Source organism: Lutra lutra, chromosome 14 (genome assembly GCF_902655055.1).
Source record: "Lutra lutra chromosome 14, mLutLut1.2, whole genome shotgun sequence".
NCBI lineage: Eukaryota > Metazoa > Chordata > Mammalia > Carnivora > Mustelidae > Lutra > Lutra lutra.
In genome coordinates, this window is record NC_062291.1 from 73,806,229 (window position 1) to 73,832,758 (window position 26,530).

The 26,530-nt window shown below is 34.3% G+C and overlaps 1 protein-coding gene across 6 annotated transcripts in view; it reads left to right on the forward strand.

Annotated features, from left to right (window-relative positions):
- Positions 1-26,530, forward strand: part of ATRNL1 (attractin like 1) — an 817,982-nt gene that overhangs the window by 327,287 nt on the left and 464,165 nt on the right. The window contains exon 25 of one of the 6 annotated variants that reach the window (XM_047702614.1): positions 18,460-20,026. The exons of the other annotated variants lie outside the window; for them this stretch is intronic. Within the exon in view, the coding sequence (XP_047558570.1) occupies positions 18,460-18,462 (3 nt within the window). The 3' untranslated portion in view covers positions 18,463-20,026. Of the gene's footprint in view, positions 1-18,459; positions 20,027-26,530 lie in introns of those variants that run through there. 6 annotated transcript variants of the gene reach the window in all.

Genomic DNA, 26,530 nt, shown 5'->3' on the forward strand with positions numbered 1-26,530 from the left:
TAAAATTTTTAACTTTGTCACTGATTTTGGCCAATTTGATTATGATGTGTGTAGGTTTGGTTTTCTTCCAGTTTCTTGTGCGTGGGTTTTACTGATTTGTAAAATTATAGTTTTCACCAGATTTGGAAAGCTTTTTCAATTTTTTTTCTCTACACCTTTCTTTACCTTTGGGAATTGCAATTGTACATATATTAGACTGCCTGAAATCATTCCTTGGCTCTCTAATGCTTTGTTTATATTTTTTATTCAGTCTTTTTTTCTCCTTGTGTTTCATTTTGGATATTTTCTTTTCCTGTATCTTTAAATTCATTAACCTTTTTTTCTGTAGTGTCCAGTTTGATGTTAATCCCATCCAGTGTATATTTCATCGCAGACATTATTTTTTTTTTGTATCTAGAATTTTGATAAGATTTTTTTAGAAAATATCTTCCGTCTCTACTTAGCATGCTCTATTTTTTTCTGCCTGTATTCCTTCCTGGAATACAGTTATTATAACTCTTGTATAAATTGCCTACAAATTCTATCATTCGTGTCATTTCTGAGGTTTTTTTTTTCTTGTTTTATTTTGCTGCTCCTTGTGGGTCATATTTTGATTAGATAGCAAACATTCTGGATTTTATATTTTTGGGTGCTAGGTATTTATCAATTTTGATAAATAAGTTTAAGCTTTGTTCTGGTATGGAGTTTTTTTTGGAAAAAATTGATCTTTTCAAGGCTTTGTGTTTTCTATTTTGCTAGGCAGGAACAAAGTAGCATTTAGTCTGAAGTTAATCTTTTCATTACTGAGGCACTGTTCTTCTGGGTACTGTACACTATGATGCATGAATTATAAGGTTTTCTACTTTGACTTTTGGGACTATGACATATTCCCAACTCTATGTGAGTTTTGAGAATCTTTTTCTCTGCTCCTTTCAATTGTCTTCCCCTCCACCCCAAACTTGGATAGTTTTTTTTTTTGTTTGTTTGTTTGTTTTGTGTTTTTACCAGTAAGTAGTATTCACTGGATGACTCATGGGGACCCTGAGCAAATCTCTGTAGCAATCTGGGAAGTCGTCTCTTCTCCAGTATACTGTCCTATAAATTCTAGCCACCTTGGCCTCTTCAGGTGTCATTTTCATTCCCCAACTTCAGAAAATTTCTGGAATATACATGTGTTCACTCTCCTTTTGATATAGCCTTAAAATCACAGTGATCTCTGACATTTAAGTGCTCATCTCATTTTTTTCTGCACTCAGGAACATTTGTCCTACATTGGTTGATATCCAATTTTTGAAAACAAGCATTTTATATATTTTGTCTATTTTACTAGTTGGTTTGGCTGGAGAATAAATTCATTTCCTCCATAGGTAGAGGAAGGAAAGATCCTACATGTAATTTTGAGTCTAAAGAGTAAATAGAATAAATATGCTAGCCATAGGTTTGTTCACTAAATGAGTGAACCATATATATACTTACTATAAATGTGGTTTTATGTTTTTACTTGTAATATGTTTTATTTAGTAACTTAAACTTGAGCTTCCAAGTAATTTGTAGATAAATGGTAGTCAGGTTGTAGACATATGTCTATGTATTTTAGATTTCATAGGCACATACTGTTGTGGATTCCAAGCTGCAATTTATGAGGGAATTTATAGTCCATAAATGGAATTGTTCATAAATATTTACAAACTACACTCTATGGAAGCAGTTATTTTGAAAAAAAGTGACTGAAATAAAAAAGTACAAAAAACCTAATTCCTATTGAAAAATATCCATCAGACCAGGAGATACCAAGAAACATTCAAAAATAAATATCGCTTTTATTTTCACAAAATTTTATCCAGGGTATTTCTATTGTTTTTGAGATAAATTAGCATTTAACTTTTATGATCATTTTTACTTAATTTATTTTAACATTTGTTTCAGTAGAGTTGCTACACAAGGAGAGAACATTCCGAGTATGGTTGAAAGAAAGTGCTTCAGGTTACTTTAGCCCTTCTATTTGTAAAGTGCTTCAGGTTACTTTAGCCCTTCTATTTGTAATTTAATTCTTTGTATTCTTACATGCTATAGCATAAAAGATGTATGAAGAATTTAATATTTAATTATTTGTTGCTTACATAACAAAATGCCTTTTTATCATGTCCTTTTGGTAAGTCAGATATTTCACATAAATTTTATGTAAATTACTATCAATAGTATTTTTATAATTTTATGTGGTACTTCATTTTTTCCATTACAGTTCTTTTGAGCACTTTCAGTTCTAGTATTTCCATATATATTTGAATAGATTGAACAGATCAATTTAAAAGGTATTACTTGAATAAGGAGAAGTTTTTTTTTTTTTTTAAAGATTTTATTTATTTATTTGACAGAAAGAGATCACAAGTAGGCAGAGAGGCAGGCAGAGAGAGGGGGGGGGGAAGCAGGCTCCCTGCTGAGCAGAGAGCCCGATGTGGGGCTTGATCCCAGGACCCTGGGATCATGACCTGAGCCGAAAGCAGAGGCTTTAACCCACTGAGCCACCCAGGTACCCTAATAAGGAGAAGTTTTTACTGATATGCAGGAAAGTAGAAAAATATTTCATTTGGCTTGATCCCACATGGGTCTAATCTTGTTATTAATAAGATGAAACTTACTAGCATGATAATAGAACTTTGTGTATTTCTACAAATGATGAACAAAATAAGAAGACAGTGTAATGATTGTTGCTTACTTAGGATCTTCTGTATTTTGTCGTCAAAGACTGATATAAGGTAGTGCTTCTTATAGAAATGACAGATATCGAATATTTTAATAAAATTTTCTCTATACTTTCAAGCAATTAATGTTTCAATCTTATGCAAGAAATTTTGCTAGCATATAAAATAATACAAAGTAGTCTCTACCCTCATGTAGCTCAGAACATATATTAGTAAGCATTCTTTGTTATAAATAAAGATATCTAACTTTAAATTAGGTAGGCTTAGCAAATGGGGCATCCAGAGGAAATGCCTTTGGGGACTTCAAGAACGCAATTACACTTCCTCTGACCGTCTTACCTAAAACTGCATCCCTTAAAATCCACTCATGATAAAAACTCTCAACAAAGTTTTTGAAGGAACATACCTCAACATAATAAAGGCCACGTATGAAAAACTCACAACTAACATCATCCTTAATGGGGAAGAACTGAGAGCTTTCCCCCTAAGTTCAGGAATAAGCAAGAATGTCCATTCTCATCACTTTTATTCAACATAGTACTGGAAGTCCTAACCATAGCAATTAGACAGCAAAAAGAAACAAAAGGCATCCAAATTGGCAAAGAAGAAGTGTAATTTCAACTATTTGCAAACCACCTGATACTATATAAAACTTCATCCCTTCACGTTCTTTATACTGTACTATATAAATAATTATTGAATTAACTGGATTTCACAATGTACGTTGACTATATTGTATTCTATTTTAGTTGTACTTATAGCATCCAAATTTAGCAATCCCAGAGAGTAAAGAGAAAAGACTCACTCTTAATGTCTTTATATAGAATCTCAGAGACATACTTTGATTTTGTTTAGGTCATAAGATATTCTCTGAGGCATTTGCTGTCACTGATATGATGTGAAAGTTATTTATGATTTGGAAAGTCCTAGATTATATGTCCATCTTTGTGATTGTTACAGAGGTGATATTGATGCAGGGGAGGTTCTTAGAAAGAGTTATAATAAAGCAAGATTTTGAAGGATACGTAGAAGTTCAGAAAAGGGACGTGATACATGAGAGTGAATTCTAGATAAGAAGAATGGATTAAATAATTTTAATCAGGGAGGAAATTGATTTCTAATAGCCAGAAAATAGGTAGTATGGTAGAAAAGCATAGGGTGATCAGGGTGATGGTGTGGGAGTATACGCATATGGCTGCAAGTAGAGACGAAATGTGGCTGGAACATTTTCCTGGAACAAAATGATAAAGTATTTATAGAGTTAATAATGAAATGTGCATTTTATTTTTAAAAAAGATTTATTTATTTATTAGAGAGAGAGAGAGAGAGAGAGAAAGCACCCACAGGTGGGGGTACGGGCAGAGGGAGAGAGAGAATCTCAAGCAGACTCCACACTAAGCACAGATCCTGATGCAGGGCTTGATGTCACCACTCTTGAGATTATGACCTGAACTGAAACCCTGAAACCAAGAGCAAGATGCTTAACTGACTGAGCCTCCCAGGTTTCCCAGAAATGTGCATTTTAGAAAGAGAATTCAGACAACCATGTGCCTGAAGGGTTGGACTAGAGAGAATTTTTCTGAAAATTAAATCCAAGTTGTGTTTGTTTTTTAAAATTTGACATTTATATAAGGAATTTTCTGTATTCTGAATTGACAAACCAAAATAATAAGACTATCATTTTCAAGGCCAATATTGACATATCCCAAAAGAGGATCTTCCTACTTAAGAAATGTCCTGTTATTTTGCACACTGTCTAAATAATCAAAAGCATTTCAAAATGTCTACGCAAAGAGAAAAAATTTTTTTCTAGGAGTATTTCTGAGTTAAAATGTCTGTTTTTCAAAAGAGAGGAAAACCAAGAAATAGACTCTTAACTATAGAGAACAAACTGATGGTTATCAGAGAAGAGGTGAGGCAGGGAGGTGGGTGAAATAGGTGATGGGGATTAAGGAGGGCACTTTTTGTGATGAGCACCAGGCATTGTATGGAAGTGCTAAATCACTAAATTATACACCTAAAACTAATATTAATATGGTAAGTTAACTAACTGGAATTCAAATAAAATTTAAAGAAAAAGAAATCAAAATGTCTCTTTTTCTTTCTTTACTTTATTCAAGTCAATAGATGTTAATTGCATGCTTAGTATGGTGAGGCACTATACTACATATTAGTAGTATACATATAGTATATAACTATACTACATATTATTTTTATCCACATTGTCAGTTTGTAATTTACAATTTATTTCTTCTACCTCAGTCCTATTTTACCCATATTGCTCCTTTGAAGCTATTAAGACACAGACCATAGACAACTTACAGACACTGACTTTCAATTTTCTTGCTTTAGTCTTACTTGACCTATCAACAGCATTATTAGATCCTGTTTTTAAACACTCCTTCTGCTTGGTTTCCATGCCACCACATTTTCCTACTTTTCCTTCCTCCTTTCTAAACCAAGTTTTATTTACTTTTAAATATTTTCCTTCTGTCATTATTTAAATTCCTGTATTCCTTGGGTCTACATTTTAGATATTCTGTCCTTAAACAACAAACTTTCTGTTTTGGTTTCATTTACTATATGGCTTCAATAGTCACTTATGTGCAGATTATAAATCAGCATTACTAGTTGATGCCTTGCTTATATGTTCTAGTACATCTCACGTGTCTTCTTCTCCATTGCTGCTTGTCTCAAACACCCACACATTTTTGCTTGAACCACAGACTTGGGTTTTGACCGTTGGCTCAATCTGTTCTTTAGTCAACAGGCACAAACCACACATTGAACTAAATGCACCAATAGTATTCCACCTTTTTCTTTTAAATGTCTCGTTAATCCATTCTTTTTTTTTTTTTTTTTTTTTTCCCCAAGCACGCACTGCCAAGCTAGTTCAGATCACTACCCTATTCTTCCTAGGCTCCTGCAGAGGCACCTATTTCTCTTGTCCTAAATACTGCTTTTCAGTGGTTTCTTCACACTGTAAACAGTGTTACGTTTCTGATATGCAAACTAAGTTAGTTTACACCTATTCTTTAAACCTTCCAAAGCATCTCTTAACCCTGCGATCAAGCTCAAACTGCCTAAAATGGCCCGTATGGTGCTACAGAATCTAGTGACCTAGATTTCTTTAGTCACATTTCTTAGCACACTTTCCTCTGAGTTCCACAATCTAGTAATACTACATTTCCTTCAATTCTTTCAAAGTATTATTGCCTTTTCTTTCTGCTAAGCTTTCATCTGTGCTCTTTGTTATGCTTTTCTCCTTTTCACTTAATTTTTACTGCTCTTTCTTTTTGATCTTGTAATAACCGTTTTGTCTCATGCTTCTGAGTCTGTAGGTCCACTGCAGTTCATTTGATTTAGGTGTAGCTCCTCTGGATGGCTCTGATTCAAGGTGCAGGTCAGCCAGAGTTAGTTTAGCCCTATGGCTTGGGTTTGTGTCTGCTCCATGTACGATCATTCTGGTGCCCAGACAAAGAGGTAGTTGTTATCCAGGAAATGGTCTTCTACTAGTGGATCACAAAAGATAAGACAAACAGTGCGGAAACATTCGAATCTCCATCCATATACTACATTGGCCAAAGCAAGTCAGATGGCTATGCCTGATATACATGAGTGGGAAAATATATTGCACTCAAGGGAAAAGGGAGTACATATTTGCTGAATATTAATTCAGGCCACCACACTTACTATAGCCTATTTTTATTAAATATTTAATGAAGGATTCTTTGGCAGTCCTTTCCTTTAAACTAGAACGTTGAAGATTATAAAGTCTCTGGTATACTTTCACCTTTGTTCTGATTTTCAGAATACCATTATGAAAGTCTCTATCAAATTGAAATTTGGGAAATATTTATTCTTCTGTATTTCATATAATAGTTTTTGATTATAATGGAGACCAGTGTCAGAAGAGATGTGCTATAGTGATTTAGAATGCATTGTGTGTGGTATGTAAAATAATTCTTGGAATATTTTCCCACACAGAAGTTCTCTCTTTCATAAGCCATATAATAGGATATTTCTTTGCTGTTTGTCTGTTATTTAGTATATCTATTCAGCTTCCTTGTGATTGCTTTTTGCATGATATATCTTTTCTTATTTAAAAAAAATTTCTTATTTGGTAATGTTATTTTTTAAATTTAAAAAAATTTTTTTTTTACTTTCAGCCTTTTGTATTTTCTGATGTAGGCTGTGTTTCATGTAGACAGCATGTAGTTGGAGTCTGGGTTTGTTTTGTTTTTGTTTTTTTTAAATCCAGTCTCACAATCTCTGCCTTTCAATTGGATTTTTAGTTCACTGATATTTAAGACTCTGATATAGTTGAATTTATGTCTACCATTCCATTTATTGTTTCTTGTATATCTCGTATCATTTTTGTTCCTGTTCCTTTACTGCTTTCTTTTGCATCAGTATTTTCTAGTGTAGCATTTTAATTCCTTAAGAATTTTAAGCATTTTAAATCCTTTAAGAATTTTAATTCCTTTTTCAGTAATTTTTTAATTTTCAAGTGTTTTTTTTTTAGGGCTTACCATTTATATGCTAACTTACCAGAATCTACCTCAGATTCAAAGTTACCTAAGTCCAGGGAGGGATAGAAATTGTACTGTTAGAGAGCTCTAGTCCATAGTCCCTCCTTTTGTTCTATAATTATCAAACATTATATCATACATATATGTTACAAACCCAATATACTGTTAAAATAACTACTTTATATAATTTTATGTCTATTAAATAAGCTGAGAAATGAAAGGAGAACAAGTGTATGTTTACAGAGATTCTTGTATTAATCTCTTTATTCGTCATTTCTGGTTTTCTTTTTTTCTTCTTGTGGATTCGAATTATGATCTGATATCATTTTCTTACTCCAATACACATTTTTTCCCATTTGCTTTTATTCTCAAGTAAATTACATTTCTATGTGTTATAGGCCTAACATTATAGTTATATACATAGTCTTATATAATTCCTTTTTAAATCATTTAAGAGAAGAAAGAAGAAATATGCATCTATATTTTATACATACCTACTTACATAATTACCTTTACTGGTAATTTTTTTTCTTTTTTTTCATTTGAATCGCCAGCGGGGGTCAATTTCTTTTAACCCGAAGAAATTATTTTAGTATTCTCGTAAGATGAGTCTGCTAGCAACACCTTCTCCAAGTTTTCAAATATATGGAATGTCTACTTTGCCTTTGTTTAAAAAAAAAAAATGGTTGATGAGATATACAATTTTTTTCCTTTAAGTATTCTGAACTTGACATCCCACTGCCTTCTGGCCTCCATTGCTTTGGATATAAAGTCAGATACTAACCTCATTGATATCGCTGATATCGCTTGCATATTCTAACTCATTTTTCTCTTGCTGCTTTCAATATTTTTGTCTTTGTCTTTCAAAACTTTTAATGTGTTATTTCCTGTTTAGATTCTCTTGGTGTTTATCCTATGTGGAGTTTATTGAACTTCTCAGATATATTGATTAATGTATTTCATCAAATTTGGGAAGTTTCCACCATTATTCTTCAAGTTTTTTTTTTTTTTTTTTGTGCTACTTTCTGTCTCCTGTCTATTTGGCAACTCTAGCATTCTTGTGTTGGTGTACTTAATAATATTACACATTTTTCTGAGGTTCTGTTCAGTCTCCTTCATTTTTTTTCTCTTTGTACTTAAGATTGCACAATATCTATTGAGCTACATGTTTGAGAACTCTTCTTTAGGGTTAAATCTGTTGTGCTTTGATAATGAAATTTTCATTTCAATTATTTTTAACTTTAGAATTTCCATTTGATTCTTTCTTTAAAATTTCTATCTGTTGATAGTCTTTATTTCATGAAAGATTATTATCACATCTTTTTTTTTTTCTTTTTCTTTTAGCATGGCTTCCTTTAGCTATTTGAACATATTTATAATAGCTCCTTTGATGTTTTCATTAAATCCAATATCTGAGCCCTCTCACAGTCTTTGTCACCTGTTTTTTTATTCTGTGGATGGGTTACGCTATTCTGTTTCTTTGCATGTTTTGTATTTTATTGTTTTTGTTGAAAACTGTACATATTAGGGTATTTATTATGCCAGCCTTGGTTATTGATTTTCCTTTGTTGTTTGCTTGTTTATTTGAGTTGGCTAGACTATTTTAGTAAAGTCTATTTATTCTGCAGTGGGAAACCTGTGGCCTTACTCTCCAAAGGGTGTTGCCTTTGCATGGGCATAGTCACCATGAGATAACAGTGGTTTTTACGTTTTTCTCTTTGAGTGTCTTACTCCATGATCTCTCTGTTAAGATCTCTCCTACATATGGTATGACAACGTGCTAGCCTGTCCTAATTTGCCACTGATTGCTGTGTTGTGTTCAACAGTGCCCCCAGGGCATAAATTGCTCCATATTTCTGATCCAGTTAAAGTCTGAGTAGTTTTGGAGCTAGTTGTTATTTTTCCTCAACCCCACCTAAGCTTTCATTATTTCTTTTTCCCTTGATTTCTCTGATGAACCTGCTGGCCTGTGTTGTAACAGGTTGCTCTTAATGAAAAGAATCTGAAAAAAAAAAAAAGAAAAAAAGAAATCTCAGTAAGTTAAGAATAGAGAGGAATTTTCTCAACTTGATAAAGAGAACATTTTAGTAGTATATCTCTATACACTGTCAGTGAACATGTGAAAATTGAAATTAAAAACATGATAGTATTTATAGTTGCTCTAAAGAAAATGAAATTAAGTATACATTTAATAAAACATATACATGATCTGCATGCTGAAAATTATAAAATGATGATGAAAGATATATAGGAAGATCTAAATAAATGGAAATACAGACCATATTTATGGGTTGAAAGACTTATCATAAAGAACTACACCAGTTCTTTCCAAATTGACCTATAGGTGTAATCCAATTCCTATCAGTATCCCAGGAAGATATTTTATAGATATAGGCAAGCTTCTTCTAAAATTTATATGGAAAGGAACAAGCCCTAGAATAGCTAATATGATTTGACAGAAATCAAATCATATTAGCTTTAGTTTAGTTTAGTTTTAGAGAAAACTAAACCAAGAAGAATTACTCTTTTTTATATTGATATATATATATCAATATATATTTATATTGATATATATATATTTTATATTGTCTTACTATATAAGTACAGCAATCAGGAGAATATAGGATTGGTGGAAAAACAGACATATAATTCAGTGGAACAGAATGGAGAACCCAGAAATAGAGCCACAAAAATATATTTGACTGGCATTTCATCACTATTATAAACTTGCCTTTCAAGAGCCCATATCAAATTAGAATATAAGCTATACACTGGGAGAAAATATTAATAAATCATATTTCCAAGAAAAGACTAGTATATAAAATATATGAAGAGCTCTTAATATACAGCCTTTAAGAAACCAAATATGGTGATTAGAAAATTCACAAAGACATGAAGCAGTGATCTAAAATTGCCAAGTGAGCATATTAAGAGGGGTTCAAAATCATTATCAGGGAAACGAAGAGTAAAAACCATAATTAAATATCACTACACACTTAATCAAATGGGTAAATAATAATGTACTAAATGCATTCAAGGATATGGAGAAACTATATCACTCATACATTTCTTACAGCACTATAAGATGGTAGAACTACTCAAGTAGATAATGCATTAGTGTCTTATAAAACTTAATACGAAATTATCAAACTACAGCCGTTTTATTCTTGGACATTTATCCCAGAGAAATGAAAACTTGTGTTTATATACCTGTACACAGATGTTCACAACACCTTTGTTTGTAACAGCCAAAAACTGCAGTCATCATTGAGCAGTGGAATAGTCAAACTGTGGTACCTACATACCATGTAATACTTCTCAGCAATAAAAAGGAACAAACTATTGACTCATATAATGCTCTAGGTGAATCTTTTAGAAATTATACTGAGTAAAAAGAAGCCAGTCTCAGTAAGTGACGCATTGTATGATACCATTTAGTTAATAATTTAAAATGATATAATTTTAGAAATGGAGAGCAAGTTAATGATGCCTAGGATTAGGGAGCATGGTGGGTGAGGTGAAACAGGGATAGGAGAGAGGTAGATGTGAACTTTACATGACATCTCCAAAAATCCTTGTTAGTATTGGAACTATTCAGTATGTTGACTGGTGATGGATATAGGAACCTACACATGAGATAAAATGCACACATAAATAAGTACAACTATAATTAGGGAAATATGGGTAAGATGAATATTAATTTCTGGAGTGTTATATTATAGTTTTGGAAAATATTACTTTTGGGGTAAACTGGGCAAAGTGTAGAAGGGCTGTCTTTGTATTTTTATAACATGTGAATCTATAAATTATGTCAATAAAATGTTCAGTTAAAAATTATTCTGCATAAAGGTCAAGGAGTTGATGTTTCAAAAAGGACAAACTGAATCAAATGTAAATATCTATTAGGATTTTGGTCCACTTTTCTATGAGGAAGAGTTAATGGTATTTTACACCACAATTTGCTGTACCTTTTTGCCACTTGTATATATGAGCTGAACATAATTGCATGGCCAGAGAAAGGTCTGTTACAAATGCATTTACCTGGTGTGAAGATCCTATTGTACACTGGAATATGAATATTGAAGGAATGTGGGCAATAGCCAAAGAACAGCTGCTACTCACGGTGCTAGGGAGATGAAAATTGGCTTGCAAATCCGATCTTCCTGCCAAGGAGAAGAGACCCTGGCAGATGCTCTAAGCTTTCACTTGTGTCTCCTTAAGTGCTGTGTTCCCTAAGTCGGGTCACAACAGATAGCCTCAAATTATTTCATTCCCAGATTTGATCAAGATGATCAGTCCTTCTTTACTTTTCTGAAAAATAGAAGAATCTTTCTGGAAGAAACTAAAATCCACTGCATCTGCCATTTTTGATACATAGTGTCACATAAAGAATTACAAGTTCGCAGTCATTAGGAGGAATGGGAATAAAAGATCAAATCCAAGAGGAAAGAGAAAAGACTACAGAAAAAGATCCCCATGGTAAACAAGATTTTATCAATTCCAAAATATCTGTGATTAATCTTCAGGAAAAAAAGGTTCACAAAAATGAAAATTTCATTAAAGGAATATAATCTTTTGTAAGAATAATCAAATGGATAAAGGGATTAAAAATAAAATCAGCAGAATTAGTTTCTCCATGAATGGGTTTCACAGATTAGACCAGAGGAAGAGAGAAATTAGAATGTAGTTGTGGTAGATTGCAGTATTGTCTGGGATTACCTTTGCTGGGAATCGCTCTGTTTTATTTTATAAGATTTTACAGTTTCTTGGATTAAAGTTGTAGAGTATATTTTCTCATCCTTGGCTTTGGGTTTAGATAGTTGTCCTGCTTTTGTTAGTTAATGAGGCAAGGTAGGGTGTGTAAGTTTTAAGCCTAGAATTTAGAGGACTTGCATATTTCCACTTTCTCCTCCCATCTCTGAGTAGTTCATGGTCAGACTAGTCTAATTGCTCCAGTGCTGACAGGTGACTTCACAATAGAAACCCTTAGCCAGGAGAAAATGAATGACATCTTTTTTTTTTTTTTTTTTTTAAGATTTTATTTATTTATTTGACAGAGAGAGATCACAAGCAGGCAGAGAGGCAGGCAGAGAGAGAGGAAGAAGCAGGCTCCCCGCTGAGCAGAGAGCCTGATGCGGGGCTCGATCCCAGAACCCTGGGACCATGACCTGAGCCGAAGGCAGCGGCTTAACCCGCTGAGCCACCCAGGCGCCCCAATGAATGACATCTTAATGCACTGAACGAAAATATCTGCCAGCTATAAACAACAAAAATATTTTTCAATTCAAGGTTAAAAAAAAAAAGGCATTTTCAGTCAAAATCTGAAGGATTTTACTCGCACTAGGTGGGTGACAAAAGAAGTACCACAGAGAGGAGCTTAGGCCAAAGGAAAATGGTCTCAGATATAAACATACAAATATGCTAGTAAGTGAAGAATAACAGAATAGGCCAACTTAAATGAATACTGAGTAGAAAAAATAGACTGGAACGCCTGAGTGGCTCAGTCAGTTAAGTGGCCAGCTCTTGGTGTCAGGTCAGGTCGTGATCTCCACATCCTGGGATAGAGCTCTGCATCACCTGCATCACTCCCTGCGCAGTGGGGAGTCTGCTTGAGGATTCTCTTTTTCCCTCCCTCTCTGCCCCTCCCCCCACACTCTCTCAAATAAATAAATCTTTAAAAAAAAATTTAAAAATTGCAAATAGCTCACAAAGTTAAATTTTCTAAGATTTTATTTATTTACTTGTGAGAGAGCGAGCGAGCAAAAGAGCGAGAGTACACAGGTAGGGGAGGGAGCAGAGGGAGAAGGAGAAAGAGACTCCTGGCTGAGGAGGAAGCCCAATGCAGGGCTTGATCCTAGGACCCCGGGATCATGACCTGAGCCAAAAGCAGACACTTAGCTAACTGAGCCACCCAGGCATCCCTGCTCATTAAGTTTAAAATATGTGTAGGAAAAAAAAAAAACACAACAATAATGCAAAGAGCAATGGGGTAAGCAGAGCTAACGTAGTCTAAGTAGCAATATCAGTGAAATTGCAAAAGGTTGCAAATCTTAAGAGGTTTTAATTTTTATAATTTCTAGGGTAAATCTAGAGAAGAATAAAGGATAGCGTGAACTAACAAGTTGATCAAGGATTTGAACTGATTAATAAAAATATTTTATGAGCTCACAAGAAAGTATGAAAAGAGAAAAAGAGGTGCATAACAAAGATGGTTCAAGGTCATAAGTCATAAGATCATAAGTCTAAACTGAACTGTATTATTAATCACATTGAATTTCAGTGGATGATGTACATCAAGTAAAAGCCCAAAACTATCATATAGGATTGAAAAAAAAACTGCTTGAAAGAGGCATACTTTAAATATAATGATTCAGGGGTGCTTGGGTGGCTAAGTCATTAAGCGTCTGCCTTTTGCTTGGGTCATGATCTCGGGGTCTGGAGATGGAGCCCACATTTGGCTCCCTGAAGCAGAGAGCCTGCTTCTCTCTCTCCCTCTGCCATTCCCCCTGCTTGTGCTCTCTCTCTCTCTCTTTTTTTATCTGTCAAATGAATAAACAAAATCTTCAAAACAATATAATGATTCAAATGGTTGAAATTAAAAGTATGCCCAAAATATTCTATATAAACCTAATGAAAAGAAAGCTCTGTTGATCACACAAAGTAGTTTATAGCAAGATGCATTAGAGCTAAAGAGGGATGTTTTGTAATAATAAAGAGGTAGTAGATCCCTTGGATCTGAAGATGACACAGTCCCGAATCTCTATGTGTGCAGTATGTAACTTCACATTACTGTAGAAACAATACTGATTCACAATCCAGTGAACTAATAATTACACAAGACTCCGTGAACTGATGAGAAAATTCAAAACATGGAGTTATTTGGAGGGGCTATTATATTATTTTTTAATATTCTGTTTTCTAATAGATATCTGATGAAGGTGTTTTGTTTTTTGGTCTACAGAAATAAGTTTTCTTGACTTAGTAGTGGCTTAGTAACAACAGGCTTTAGATTTGCTGATGAGCCTACAAGAAGATTGTATTTATGTTTAACTATTATGATTAACTATTCTCGCTGTGAAAACACCATGAAATCAACTCTTTGGGGACCAAGAATAGTTTTTGGAGATACTTCTGATTTGAAAGGAGATGATTGGGAAAGACTGTACAGAACTTGGAAATAGGCAAAAGTGATTATTGTTTAACTTATCGGAATTATGCTAGGTGTTGTATAGTGGATTCCCCAAGGGGTTATCTGATTCTCTAGAGTGTACAACTTTGACTGATTTGTTATTATTTGGAATAATGTATAGTTTTTAAATGATTGGTATTTATACCTCTAAAAGATCTAATAAATATGTAAATGAGTTTTGTTTTATAATAGCACTGCAAAAGATTCTTATCCAACAGTAGTTGGACAAGAATCAATTTACTCCAATAGAAATATAAATGATTTCAACCTAGTAGACAATATATAGTCCCTACAGTTTTTTTGATATAAATGTATCACAAATTTCATGTTTAAATTACTAATATATTAAGGTGTTCTTCTAGCCACTATAGCTTCTTTCCATGTAATTTTCTGGTAACATGAATACTTCTTTTTCTGCAATTCCAATTTCTGCATTGTTTGGACTATCCTTGTACCTTCCTATTTCCCTCTTGAATTACTTAAAGACGTCTGTGAAGTCTATGGCATTTGCTTATGCACGTTTGTGTGTGTGTGTGTGTGTGTGTGCGTGCGTGTGTGTGTGTGTAGACAAAATCATTGTAGATATTTTATCCCACTTTTAACTCTTATTAGCTAATAGAATAAAAGAAATAAAGTATCTTAGTATCATAACCCTGAGATAAAAGATATACACAGCACAATAACATGACTGTGTGTTTACGTATGCATGAGGGAGAGAGAACATAACATACAATGACAGAATTGACATACTTCTGAAGTACACATGGAACTTTTAATAAAAACTAATAAAAGGCAATTTACTGGACAGGTCATTGGAAGCATTCCTATTTCAAATAAGAAGTAAGATGGGGTAAATACATAGCAGCCTTTTTCTCCCACTGAACATAACCAAAAATATCTGGACCTAATGTATAAGTTAGCCATTTGGGGTCTCTGAGAAGTAATCATCAATAAGTAGATTAAAGAAGAATGTTAGAATTTAAAGACCACTGAACTGGTGAGATTACCATTTCCCCTCCCTGGAATTCACTGACCTGAACTCAAGACAGCCTCAGCCCCAGAAGTGAGCGCTGTGGTTCAGAGAAAGTGAGTTGCGGAAGAAACCCTCCACTTCTGGTCTGAAATGTGAAAGAGGGAACTTCTAAATGTCAGGAACTGTAGGGGAAAGCCACCATTTTTTTCTAATCAAGGGAGTGACCTTTTCCATCATTTTCAGATTTAAGGGAAGGAATATACAGGGTGTGTACATTAGAGACTGGGATTCTTGTGGGCCATCCTACAATTCTGCCTAATATACTCTCTTAAGGTAGTTTCAGAAATTAAAAAGATAATACATGTCATACAAAATGTATAATAAGTGCTTAGTGTTAGCTATAATTAATAGTATTTAACCGAAAAACTCTTGATTGTCATTACAAGCAATCACCTGAAACTGAAAAGGCCTTCAAATGTGAAGAGGTTGTAATTTCTTGCTAGATTATGGACTATATAATTTTTTTAATAAGATGTCCACTCAGATTTAAATATTGAAATTAATGCCATATCATTCCAATTCTTATTACTGATTCTCTCTTTCTGAATCTTCCTGTCTTCTCTCCCTTAAGAATTTTTAAAAGATTTTATTTATTTATTTTAGAGAGAGAGAGAGCATGAGTGAGGGGAGAAACAGAGGGATAGGAACAAGCAGACTCTGTGCTGAGCATGGAGCGGGACACTGGGCCCCATCCCACAGCCCTGAGGTCATGACCTGAGCTAAAATAAAAAATTCAGATGTCCAACCAACTGAGCCACCCAGGTGCCCCAGAATATTTTGTTTCATATTTGATATTCTTTCATTTTTTTTATGTGTCTAGGTGTGAGATTTTTAGTCATTCATCTTTTTTTTTTTTTAAGATTATTTATTTATTTATTTATTTGACAGGCAGAGATCACAAGTAGGTAGAGAGGCAGGCAGAGAGAGAAGAAGAAGCAGGCTCCCCGTGGAGCAGAGAGCCCGATGCGGGGTTCGATCCCAGGACCCTGGGATCATGACCTGAGCCAAAGGCAGAGGCTTTAACCCACTGAGCCACCCAGGCGCCCCTCATCTTTTTTTTTAATTAAAGGAAATGTATCTCCATTGTGCTTTCAGGTACTTCTTCCAGTCCATTTTTCTTTGCCATTATGAGATTCTTAATAATAATGTTAATAATTTTAATATTAATATCAGACTACATTTCTAGATCTCTCTCCCATATCTCTTAGCCTTTCTTTTAAATTTTCTCTTTTTTCTCTCCCTTTGCCTCCTCCATCTGGCCTTCCAGCATGCTAATTTGTTCTACTCATATATCCATCTACTCTACATTTTATTTCACCCACTTTATTTCTAAGTGTTATTTACTTATTCATTTATAATTGAAGTATAGTTGACATTCTGTATCCTATTAGTTTTAGTTATACAACATAGTGATTGGACATTTATACACATTGTGAAATGCTCAGCCTAAGTGGAGTTTTCTCATTCTCCTTTCACATTGCTGATGCTGATAATTTCTCTTATATGTTTAAAATCTATTCTTGAAGGTAATTTGAAATTCTTGGGCAAATTTTTGGACCTAGGCCTATTGGCTATTCTGAAAAGTACTGCGTATGTGGGACAGCCAGGATCAGATGACTCCAGTGGAAGGGATGTTGAAAATTTCTAAGATGTAAAGCTTCTGGTCACTAGAAGACTATTATTTCTAAACTTATACCTAAACCCAGGCCTTTTTTGATAAACACTAGATGTGCATATCCAGCTATTTTCTTGATCTGCCCACTTGAATATATAATAGGTATTTCAAAAACTAACATGTCCAAAAATAAAGTCTATGATCTGCTCACAAAAACCTGCTTGATTTTATTGTACTATAAGCATATAGAAGATGTCCAGTTCTGGTTGCCTCATAGTAATAGGGACATTAACAAACTATGATACATCCAGAAAAGGTAAACTATAGATTGAAATTATATCATATGAAGAAGATTTAAGGAATTTTAACTTTTACATGGAGTAGAATTTCTATGGAACCCTAGGAAGTAGAACTAAAATCAGTCAGTTAGATGTTATAGAGAAATATATTGTGGTTTAAGGCCAAATTTCTAATGAATAAAGATGTCCAAAAGAATGGTTTGCCAGGCTTAATAGTGAGCATTCCACTTCCAAAACTGAGTAAAGGCTTTATTATAGTCATAATATCGTAGAGAAGATATATGTGGCTTTCTGACTATCTCTAATGGTATAAGATTAAATAATCTTCTAATTACACTCTGAGATTTTACTTTTAAGATTTTGAATAGACAATGAAATTTTTATACCACTTAATTATTAGAATGTAATAATTGATGCATGTTTGATTTATGAAGAGTTTCTTTTGGGGGGTTTAATTTAAATAATAAAAACACTGAAAATTATTTAATTTTAAAATGTTCTCATATGATTAGAAAATGAGATAAGTTAGACTTAGATTTCACCTTGTCACACGAGGCATTCTTTTTTTTTTTTTTAAGATTTTATTTATTTATTTGTCAGAGAGAGCGAGGGAGAGAGAGCGAGCACAGGCAGACAGAATGGCAGGCAGAGGCAGAGGGAGAAGCAGGCTCCCCGACGAGCAAGGAGCCCGATGCGGGACTCGATCCCAGGACGCTGGGATCATGACCTGAGCCGAAGGCAGTTGCTTAACCAACTGAGCCACCCAGGCGTCCCTCGAGGCATTCTTTTTTGACCAAACCATTTCATGTCCTCTTTTCTGGCTGTCATCCTATTCCGTTAGTACTTTAGGAACAATGGCAGACAGAACAACCGACATTATTCTGGAGGTAGCTGTACCTTGTTTGCAAACAAAAAGAGAATGGATCATTCTGTTTTGTTTTTTAGCTTTCTCCTCAACATTGTTGTGATATAACTGACATATAACTGTAAATTTAAGATGTACTATATAATGTTTTGATAGATTTATATATTGAAAAATGTTTACCAAAATAAGGTTAGTTAACACATTCTTTACTTCAAATAATTAACCATTTTATTGTTGTTGTTAAGTGAGAACATTAACTACTCTCATAGCAACTTTCACATCTGAAACATTTGTTCAAAACTGAGTGCCTCAGCTGACATCCAGGGCCCCTGAAGATCAAAGAAAAAACTTCTGTATTGCAAAAGAAACCATCAACAAGATAAAGGGACAACCTACAGATTGGGAGAACATATTTCCAAATCATGTATCTGATAAGGGTTTAATATCCCAAATATATGAAGAACTCATACAACTCAATAGTAAAAACAAAACAAAACAAAACAAAAAAAAAAAAAACAGAAAAAAAAGCCAAACCACTAGAGGTGAATTATATGACAAACAAACAGTTCTTGTGGTGTTAAGAAAGCAGGTGGGTCAAGATTGTGATAATTGCTGAATTAACGGGCAAATTATGACCTCTCATTCTGAAAGCATTGTTTCTGCCAAAATCCACTGGCTCAGTGATTTTTTTTAATGTTTATTAAAGTGTTTGAGGAATGAAACATCTTTGTTGAGGATTATTATTTTACTTTTTTCTAAGTATTGTACCAATTTTTTTCCCTTTACTTTCTGAGTTGTTACGGAGTTATATGTATTGTAAAAGTTTAATTCTTACAGCATCATAAATCTTATACTTACTAGTAGCAATTTAGAAATCAAGATAATGATTATTTCTCCTTCAGATCATTTATCAGAGTAGGAAAGTTTGAGTATGTGACTATTTATACACAATTATTCAGACTTTAATTTGGCCATCTTAATATATTATTTGATCAACTTATATATTTAAGAAGGCTGTATCAATTTAAATCCTTCTAGTGTTAAATTTTTTTCATTTCTTCAATAGAGTATTTTATAGATCATCAACCACTTTAGCATTCCAATATCCTTAAAAATTCTATGACTGTGAGATATATAGTAGCAATGTTGTATGAAACCTACGTCAATAATCTATTAATTAAACATGAATTCTTTTTCTTTTGAAATGCTAGTAATCGTGCTACTGAGTTGATTGACATCAGTTCCTAAAGTGAGATTTTATTTTGGTAACATTTATTCTTTATGACTTGCAATGCCAAGCAATTGAATCTTGATAATAAAAAAAGGGAAAAAATTACTACTATAACTGCAGTGCTAATAACTTGAAAAACAAAAAGAGTGCATTGAGCATAAGTACTTTGTATTCTCCTACAATAGTGCTACTCATCAACTCTTATACATCACCACTTAAATTAAATTAAATTAGATTGAATCTAAATTACCGGTTTCTGAGTAAATGGGATTTTGTAATTTACTATTAAGTCAATCTGCAAACTGATGTCATAATTTAGATTAGATTTTTTTTTTATGAGAATGATGCTAGGAATCATTCTTCAATTTGCAATTCTAATTTCCTAGTAGACAAGGTACATCCCCTTACTAATAACGGTTAACTTAAACAGAACAAAATACAAAAGAACAGAATCCTAATGCTGATGTTTGTAAAATTTTATCACAAGTGTTTTAGCATTTTTGAACACAGAAGATGAGTCATTTGAGCACAAAATAGGTTGGAAAGCTACTGGATATCTAGATATTAAAGTAAAAGAGGAAGTTTTATCTTATGTGTGTGGTTTGAGAAGTGTTATCATTACAAATGTGCTGATATACATGCCCTTGTATAATTTTTTCTGAAATTATCCCAAAGGATATATTATTTTATTTCCCTTCCTCCTGTTATTATTATTGTTGTTGTTGTTGTTTTTTACTTGTGTTTTTTTTTCCAAATTTTTATAAGCTTTAGAAATTTATCATACAAATTTTCAACTATATTTTCCTGTTTTTTAAGCTTCAGTTCTTTTGTCATTAAACCTAGGTTGGCATAAGTTCAAGAAATGGTTTGGAAATTGTTAGTTTTATTCATTATTTAACTAATGTATCAATTATATAATCAGAAATTATAAATGTGAGGGATATATATAATCATACTTAAGAAACATTCTTATAGAGACAAATGGAAAAATTTATGATAGCTGCCAAATAAGATTGGTTGTGATAGGTATGGATGTTCTGAAGTTCAAAGAAGGAAGATATATCGAGTTAACCAGAGCTCAGTTTCACAACCCTGAGATCCATGACCGGAGTCGAAATCAAGTGTTGACTACATATGTGACTGAGCCACCCAGGCACTCTAACACACAATTAAATTCATTCATCTTAAGTGCACAATTTTATGAATTGTGGCAGTCATACATAATAATGTAATCTCCACTGTAATCAAGATTAAAAATTTCATCAACCAAAAAGTTGCTCTACATACCATTGCTATTAATCATCTCTCACTGACCCAGACTTGTAGAAAACTGATCACTTTTCTCTCATTATAGCTTTGCCTTTCTATAATTTTTATATAATGGAATTATATAGTATGTATTTGCTTTATAATATATTTGAGATTACTCAAGTTGATATCTCTGTGAACATTTGATTCTTTTTTTATTATTGAATATATTCCATGGAAGGGAGCTATAATAATTTGTTTATTCATTCACTAGTTAATGAATTATGGGGCTCTGTCCAGTTTGGGGCAATTTTTAATTAAACCACTCTAAGTGTTCATATATAGGTTTTTTGTGGGTGTATGTTCTCCTGGTATCTATGTGTAGGACAACTAGGTCATGTAGTAATTGCACGTTTACTTTTGTAAGTAATTATTTACTGAAATGGTTGTACAGTTTTGCATTTCCATTAATAATATATTAGCATTCTACTTGCTCCCATCTTCAGCGGTACTTGATATTGTCAATTTTCTTGTTGTTCTGGTTTTAGCTATTCTAAGATATGTGACTGGTAATTTATTGATTTAATTTTATTTTTCCTAAAAACTAATGGTGTTAACCATCTTTTCATGTGTTTAGTTTGCATTCATATATTTTCTTTGGTGAAGTATCTGTTCCAATCTTTGCCCAGATTTTTAAATTTTGATAGTTCTTTATATATTACGGGTACAAGTCCTTCTAAAATGTGTGTTGCAGTATTGTCTCCCAGATTATTTGTTACTTCATTCTGTTAACATTCTTTCAACGAACAGAAGTTTTTAGTTTTAATCATGTCCAATTTATCAGTTTCTTTTTTTTTAATGGACCATGTTTTTTATGTTATATTTAAGAAATCCTAGCCTAAACCAGATAACAAAGACTTTTTCTCCTGAAATTTTATAATTTTTTTTTAAGTTTTTTTTTTTTAATTTTTTATTTTTTTCAGCATAACAGTATTCATTATTTTTGCACCACACCCAGTGCTCCATGCAATCCGTACCCTCTACAATACCCACCACCTGGTGCCCCCAACCTCCCACCCCCCACCCCTTCAAAATTCTCAGATCGTTTTTCAGAGTCCATAGTCTCTCATGGTTCACCTCCCCTTCCAATTTCCCTCAACTCCCTTCTCCTCTCCATATCCCCTTGTCCTCCATGCTATTTGTTATGCTCCACAAATAAGTGAAACCATATGATAATTGACTCTCTCTGCTTGACTTATTTCACTCAGCATAATCTCTTCCAGTCCCGTCCATGTTGCTATAAAACTTGGGGATTCATCCTTTCTTTCTTTCTTTTTTTTTTTTTTTTACAGTTTTATAAACATATATTTTTATCCCCAGGGGTACAGGTCTGCGAATCGCCAGGTTTACACACTTCACAACACTCACCATAGCACATACCCTCCCCGATATCCATAACCCCACCCCCTCTCCCAACCCCCTCCCCCCATCAACCCTCAGTTTGTTTTGTGAGATTAAGAGTCACTTATGGTTTGTCTCCCTCCCAATCCCATCTTGTTTCATTTACTCTTCCCTACCCCCTCGACCCCCCATGTTGCATCTCCTCTCCCTCATATCAGGGAGATCATATGATAGTTGTCTTTCTCCGATTGACTTATTTCGCTAAGCATGATACCCTCTAGTTCCATCCACGTCGTCGCAAATGGCAAGATTTCATTTCTTTTGATGGCTGCATAGTATTCCATTGTGTATATATACCACATCTTCTTTATCCATTCGTCTGTAGATGGACATCTAGGTTCTTTCCATAGTTTGGCTATTGTAGACATTGCTGCTATAAACATTCGGGTGCATGTGCCCCTTCGGATCACTATGTTTGTATCTTTAGGGTAAATACCCAGCAGTGCAATTGCAGGGTCATAGGGTAGTTCTATTTTCAACATTTTGAGGAACCTCCATGCTGTTTTCCAGAGTGGTTGCACCAGCTTGCATTCCCACCAACAGTGTAGGAGGGTTCCCCTTTCTCCGCATCCTCGCCAGCATCTGTCATTTCCTGACTTGTTCATTTTAGCCATTCTGACTGGTGTGAGGTGATATCTCATGGTGGTTTTGATTTGTATTTCCCTGATGCCGAGTGATATGGAGCACTTTTTCATGTGTCTGTTGGCCATCTGGATGTCTTCTTTGCAGAAATGTCTGTTCATGTCCTCTGCCCATTTCTTGATTGGATTATTTGTTCTTTGGGTGTTGAGTTTGCTAAGTTCTTTATAGATTTTGGACACTAGCCCTTTATCTGATATGTCATTTGCAAATATCTTCTCCCATTCTGTCAGTTGTCTTTTGGTTTTGTTCACTGTTTCCTTTGCTGTGCAAAAGCTTTTGATCTTGATAAAATCCCAATAGTTCATTTTTGCCCTTGCTTCCCTTGCCTTTGGTGATGTTCCTAGGAAGATGTTGCTGCGGCTGAGGTCGAAGAGGTTGCTGCCTGTGTTCTCCTCGAGGATTTTGATGGATTCCTTTCTCACATTGAGATCCTTCATCCATTTTGAGTCTATTTTCGTGTGTGGTGTAAGGAAATGATCCAATTTCATTTTTCTGCATGTGGCTGTCCAATTTTCCCAACACCATTTATTGAAGAGGCTGTCTTTGTTCCATTGGACATTCTTTCCTGCTTTGTCGAAGATGAGTTGACCATAGAGTTGAGGGTCCATTTCTGGGCTCTCTATTCTGTTCCATTGATCTATGTGTCTGTTTTTGTGCCAGTACCATGCTGTCTTGATGATGACAGCTTTGTAATAGAGCTTGAAGTCCGGAATTGTGATGCCACCAACTTTGGCTTTCTTTTTCAATATTCCTTTGGCTATTCGAGGTCTTTTCTGGTTCCATATACATTTTAGGATTATTTGTTCCATTTCTTTGAAAAAAATGGATGGTACTTTGATAGGAATTGCATTAAATGTGTAGATTGCTTTAGGTAGCATAGACATTTTCACAATATTTATTCTTCCAATCCAGGAGCATGGAACATTTTTCCATTTCTTTGTGTCTTCCTCAATTTCTTTCATGAGTACTTTATAGTTTTCTGAGTATAGATTCTTAGTCTCTTTGGTTAGGTTTATTCCTAGGTATCTTATAGTTTTGGGTGCAATTGTAAATGGGATGGACTCCTTAATTTCTCTTTCTTCTGTCTTGTTGTTGGTGTAGAGAAATGCAACTGATTTCTGTGCATTGATTTTATATCCTGACACTTTACTGAATTCCTGTACAAGTTCTAGCAGTTTTGGAGTGGAGTCTTTTGGGTTTTCCACATAGAGTATCATATCATCTGCGAAGAGTGATAGTTTGACTTCTTCTTTGCCGATTTGGATGCCTTTAATTTCCTTTTGTTGTCTGATTGCTGAGGCTAGGACTTCTAGTACTATGTTGAATAGCAGTGGTGATAACGGACATCCCTGCCGTGTTCCTGACCTTAGCGGAAAAGCTTTCAGTTTTTCTCCATTGAGAATGATATTTGCGGTGGGTTTTTCATAGATGGCTTTGATAATATTGAGGTATGTGCCGTCTATCCCTACACTTTGAAGAGTTTTGATCAGGAAGGGATGCTGTACTTTGTCAAATGCTTTTTCAGCATCTATGGAGAGTATCATATGGTTCTTGTTCTTTCTTTTATTAATGTGTTGTATCACATTGATTGATTTGCGGATGTTGAACCAGCCTTGCAGCCCTGGAATAAATCCCACTTGGTCATGGTGAATAATCCTTTTAACGTACTGTTGAATCCTATTGGTTAGTATTTTGGCGAGAATTTTTGCATCTGTGTTCATCAAGGATATTGGTCTGTAGTTCTCTTTTTTGTTGGGATCCTTGTCTGGTTTTGGGATCAAGGTGATGCTGGCCTCATAAAATGAGTTTGGAAGTTTTCCTTCCATTTCTATTTTTTGGAACAGTTTCAGGAGAATAGGAATTAGTTCTTCTTTAAATGTTTGGTAGAATTCCCCCGGGAAGCCGTCTGGCCCTGGGCTTTTGTTTGTTTGGAGATTTTTGATGACTGTTTCAATCTCCTTACTGGTTATGGGTCTGTTCAGGCTTTCTATTTCTTCCTGGTTCAGTTGTGGTAGTTTATATGTCTCTAGGAATGCATCCATTTCTTCCAGATTGTCAAATTTGTTGGCGTAGAGTTGCTCATAGTATGTTCTTATAATTGTCTGTATTTCTTTGGTGTTCGTTGTGATCTGTCCTCTTTCATTCATGATTTTGTTTATTTGGGTCCTCTCTCTTTTCTTTTTGATAAGTCTGGCCAGGGGTTTATCAATCTTATTAATTCTTTCAAAGAACCAGCTCCTAGTTTCGTTGATTTGTTCTATTGTTTTTTTGGTTTCTATTTCATTGATTTCTGCTCTGATCTTTATGATTTCTCTTCTCCTGCTGGGTTTAGGGTTTCTTTCTTGTTCTTTCTCCAGCTCCTTTAGGTGTAGGGTTAGGTTGTGTACCTGAGACCTTTCTTGTTTCTTGAGAAAGGCTTGTACCGCTATATATTTTCCTCTCAGGACTGCCTTTGTTGTGTCCCACAGATTCTGAACTGTTGTGTTTTCATTATCATTTGTTTCCATAAATTTTTTCAATTCTTCTTTGATTTCCTGGTTGACCCATTCATTCTTTAGAAGGATGCTGTTTAGTCTCCATGTATTTGGGTTCTTTCCAAATTTCCTCTTGTTATTGAGTTCTAGCTTTAGAGCATTGTGGTCTGAAAATATGCAGGGAATGATCCCAATCTTTTGATACCGGTTGAGACTTGATTTAGGACCAAGAATGTGATCTATTCTGGAGAACGTTCCATGTGCACTAGAGAAGAATGTGTATTCTGTTGCTTTGGGATGAAATGTTCTGAATATATCTGTGATGTCCATCTGGTCCAGTGTGTCATTTAAGGCCTTGATTTCCTTGTTGATCTTTTGCTTGGATGATCTGTCCATTTCAGTGAGGGGAGTGTTAAAATCCCCTACTATTATTGTATTCTTGTCGATGTGTTTCTTTGATTTTGTTATTAATTGGTTTATATAGTTGGCTGCTCCCACGTTAGGGGCATAGATATTTAAAATTGTTAGATCTTCTTGTTGGACAGTTCCTTTGAGTATGATATAGTGTCCTTCCTCATCTCTTATTATAATCTTTGGCTTAAAATCTAATTGATCTGATATAAGGATTGCCACTCCTGCTTTCTTCTGATGTCCATTAGCATGGTAAATTCTTTTCCACCCCCTCACTTTAAACCTGGAGGTGTCTTCGGGTGTAAGATGAGTTTCTTGTAGGCAACATATAGATGGGTTTTGTTTTTTTATCCATTCTGATACCCTGTGTCTTTTGATTGGGGCATTTAGCCCATTAACATTCAGGGTAAGTATTGAGAGATATGAATTTAGTGCTATTGTATTGCCTGTAAGGTGACTGTTATTGTATATTGTCTCTGTTTCTTTCTGATCTACTTCTTTTAGGGTCTCTCTTTGCTTAGAGGACCCCTTTCAATATTTCCTGTAGAGCTGGTTTGGTGTTTGCAAATTCTTTCAGTTTTTGTTTGTCGGGAAGCTTTTAATCTCTCCGTCTATTTTCAATGATAGCCTAGCTGGATATAGTATTCTTGGCTGCATGTTTTTCTCATTTAGTACTCTGAATATATCATGCCAGCTCTTTCTGGCCTGCCAGGTCTCTGTGGATAAGTCTGCTGCCAATCTAATATTTTTACCATTGTACGTTATAGACTTCTTTTCCCGGGCTGCTTTCAGGATCTTTTCTTTGTCACTAAGACTTGTCAATTTTACTATTAGGTGACGGGGTGTAGA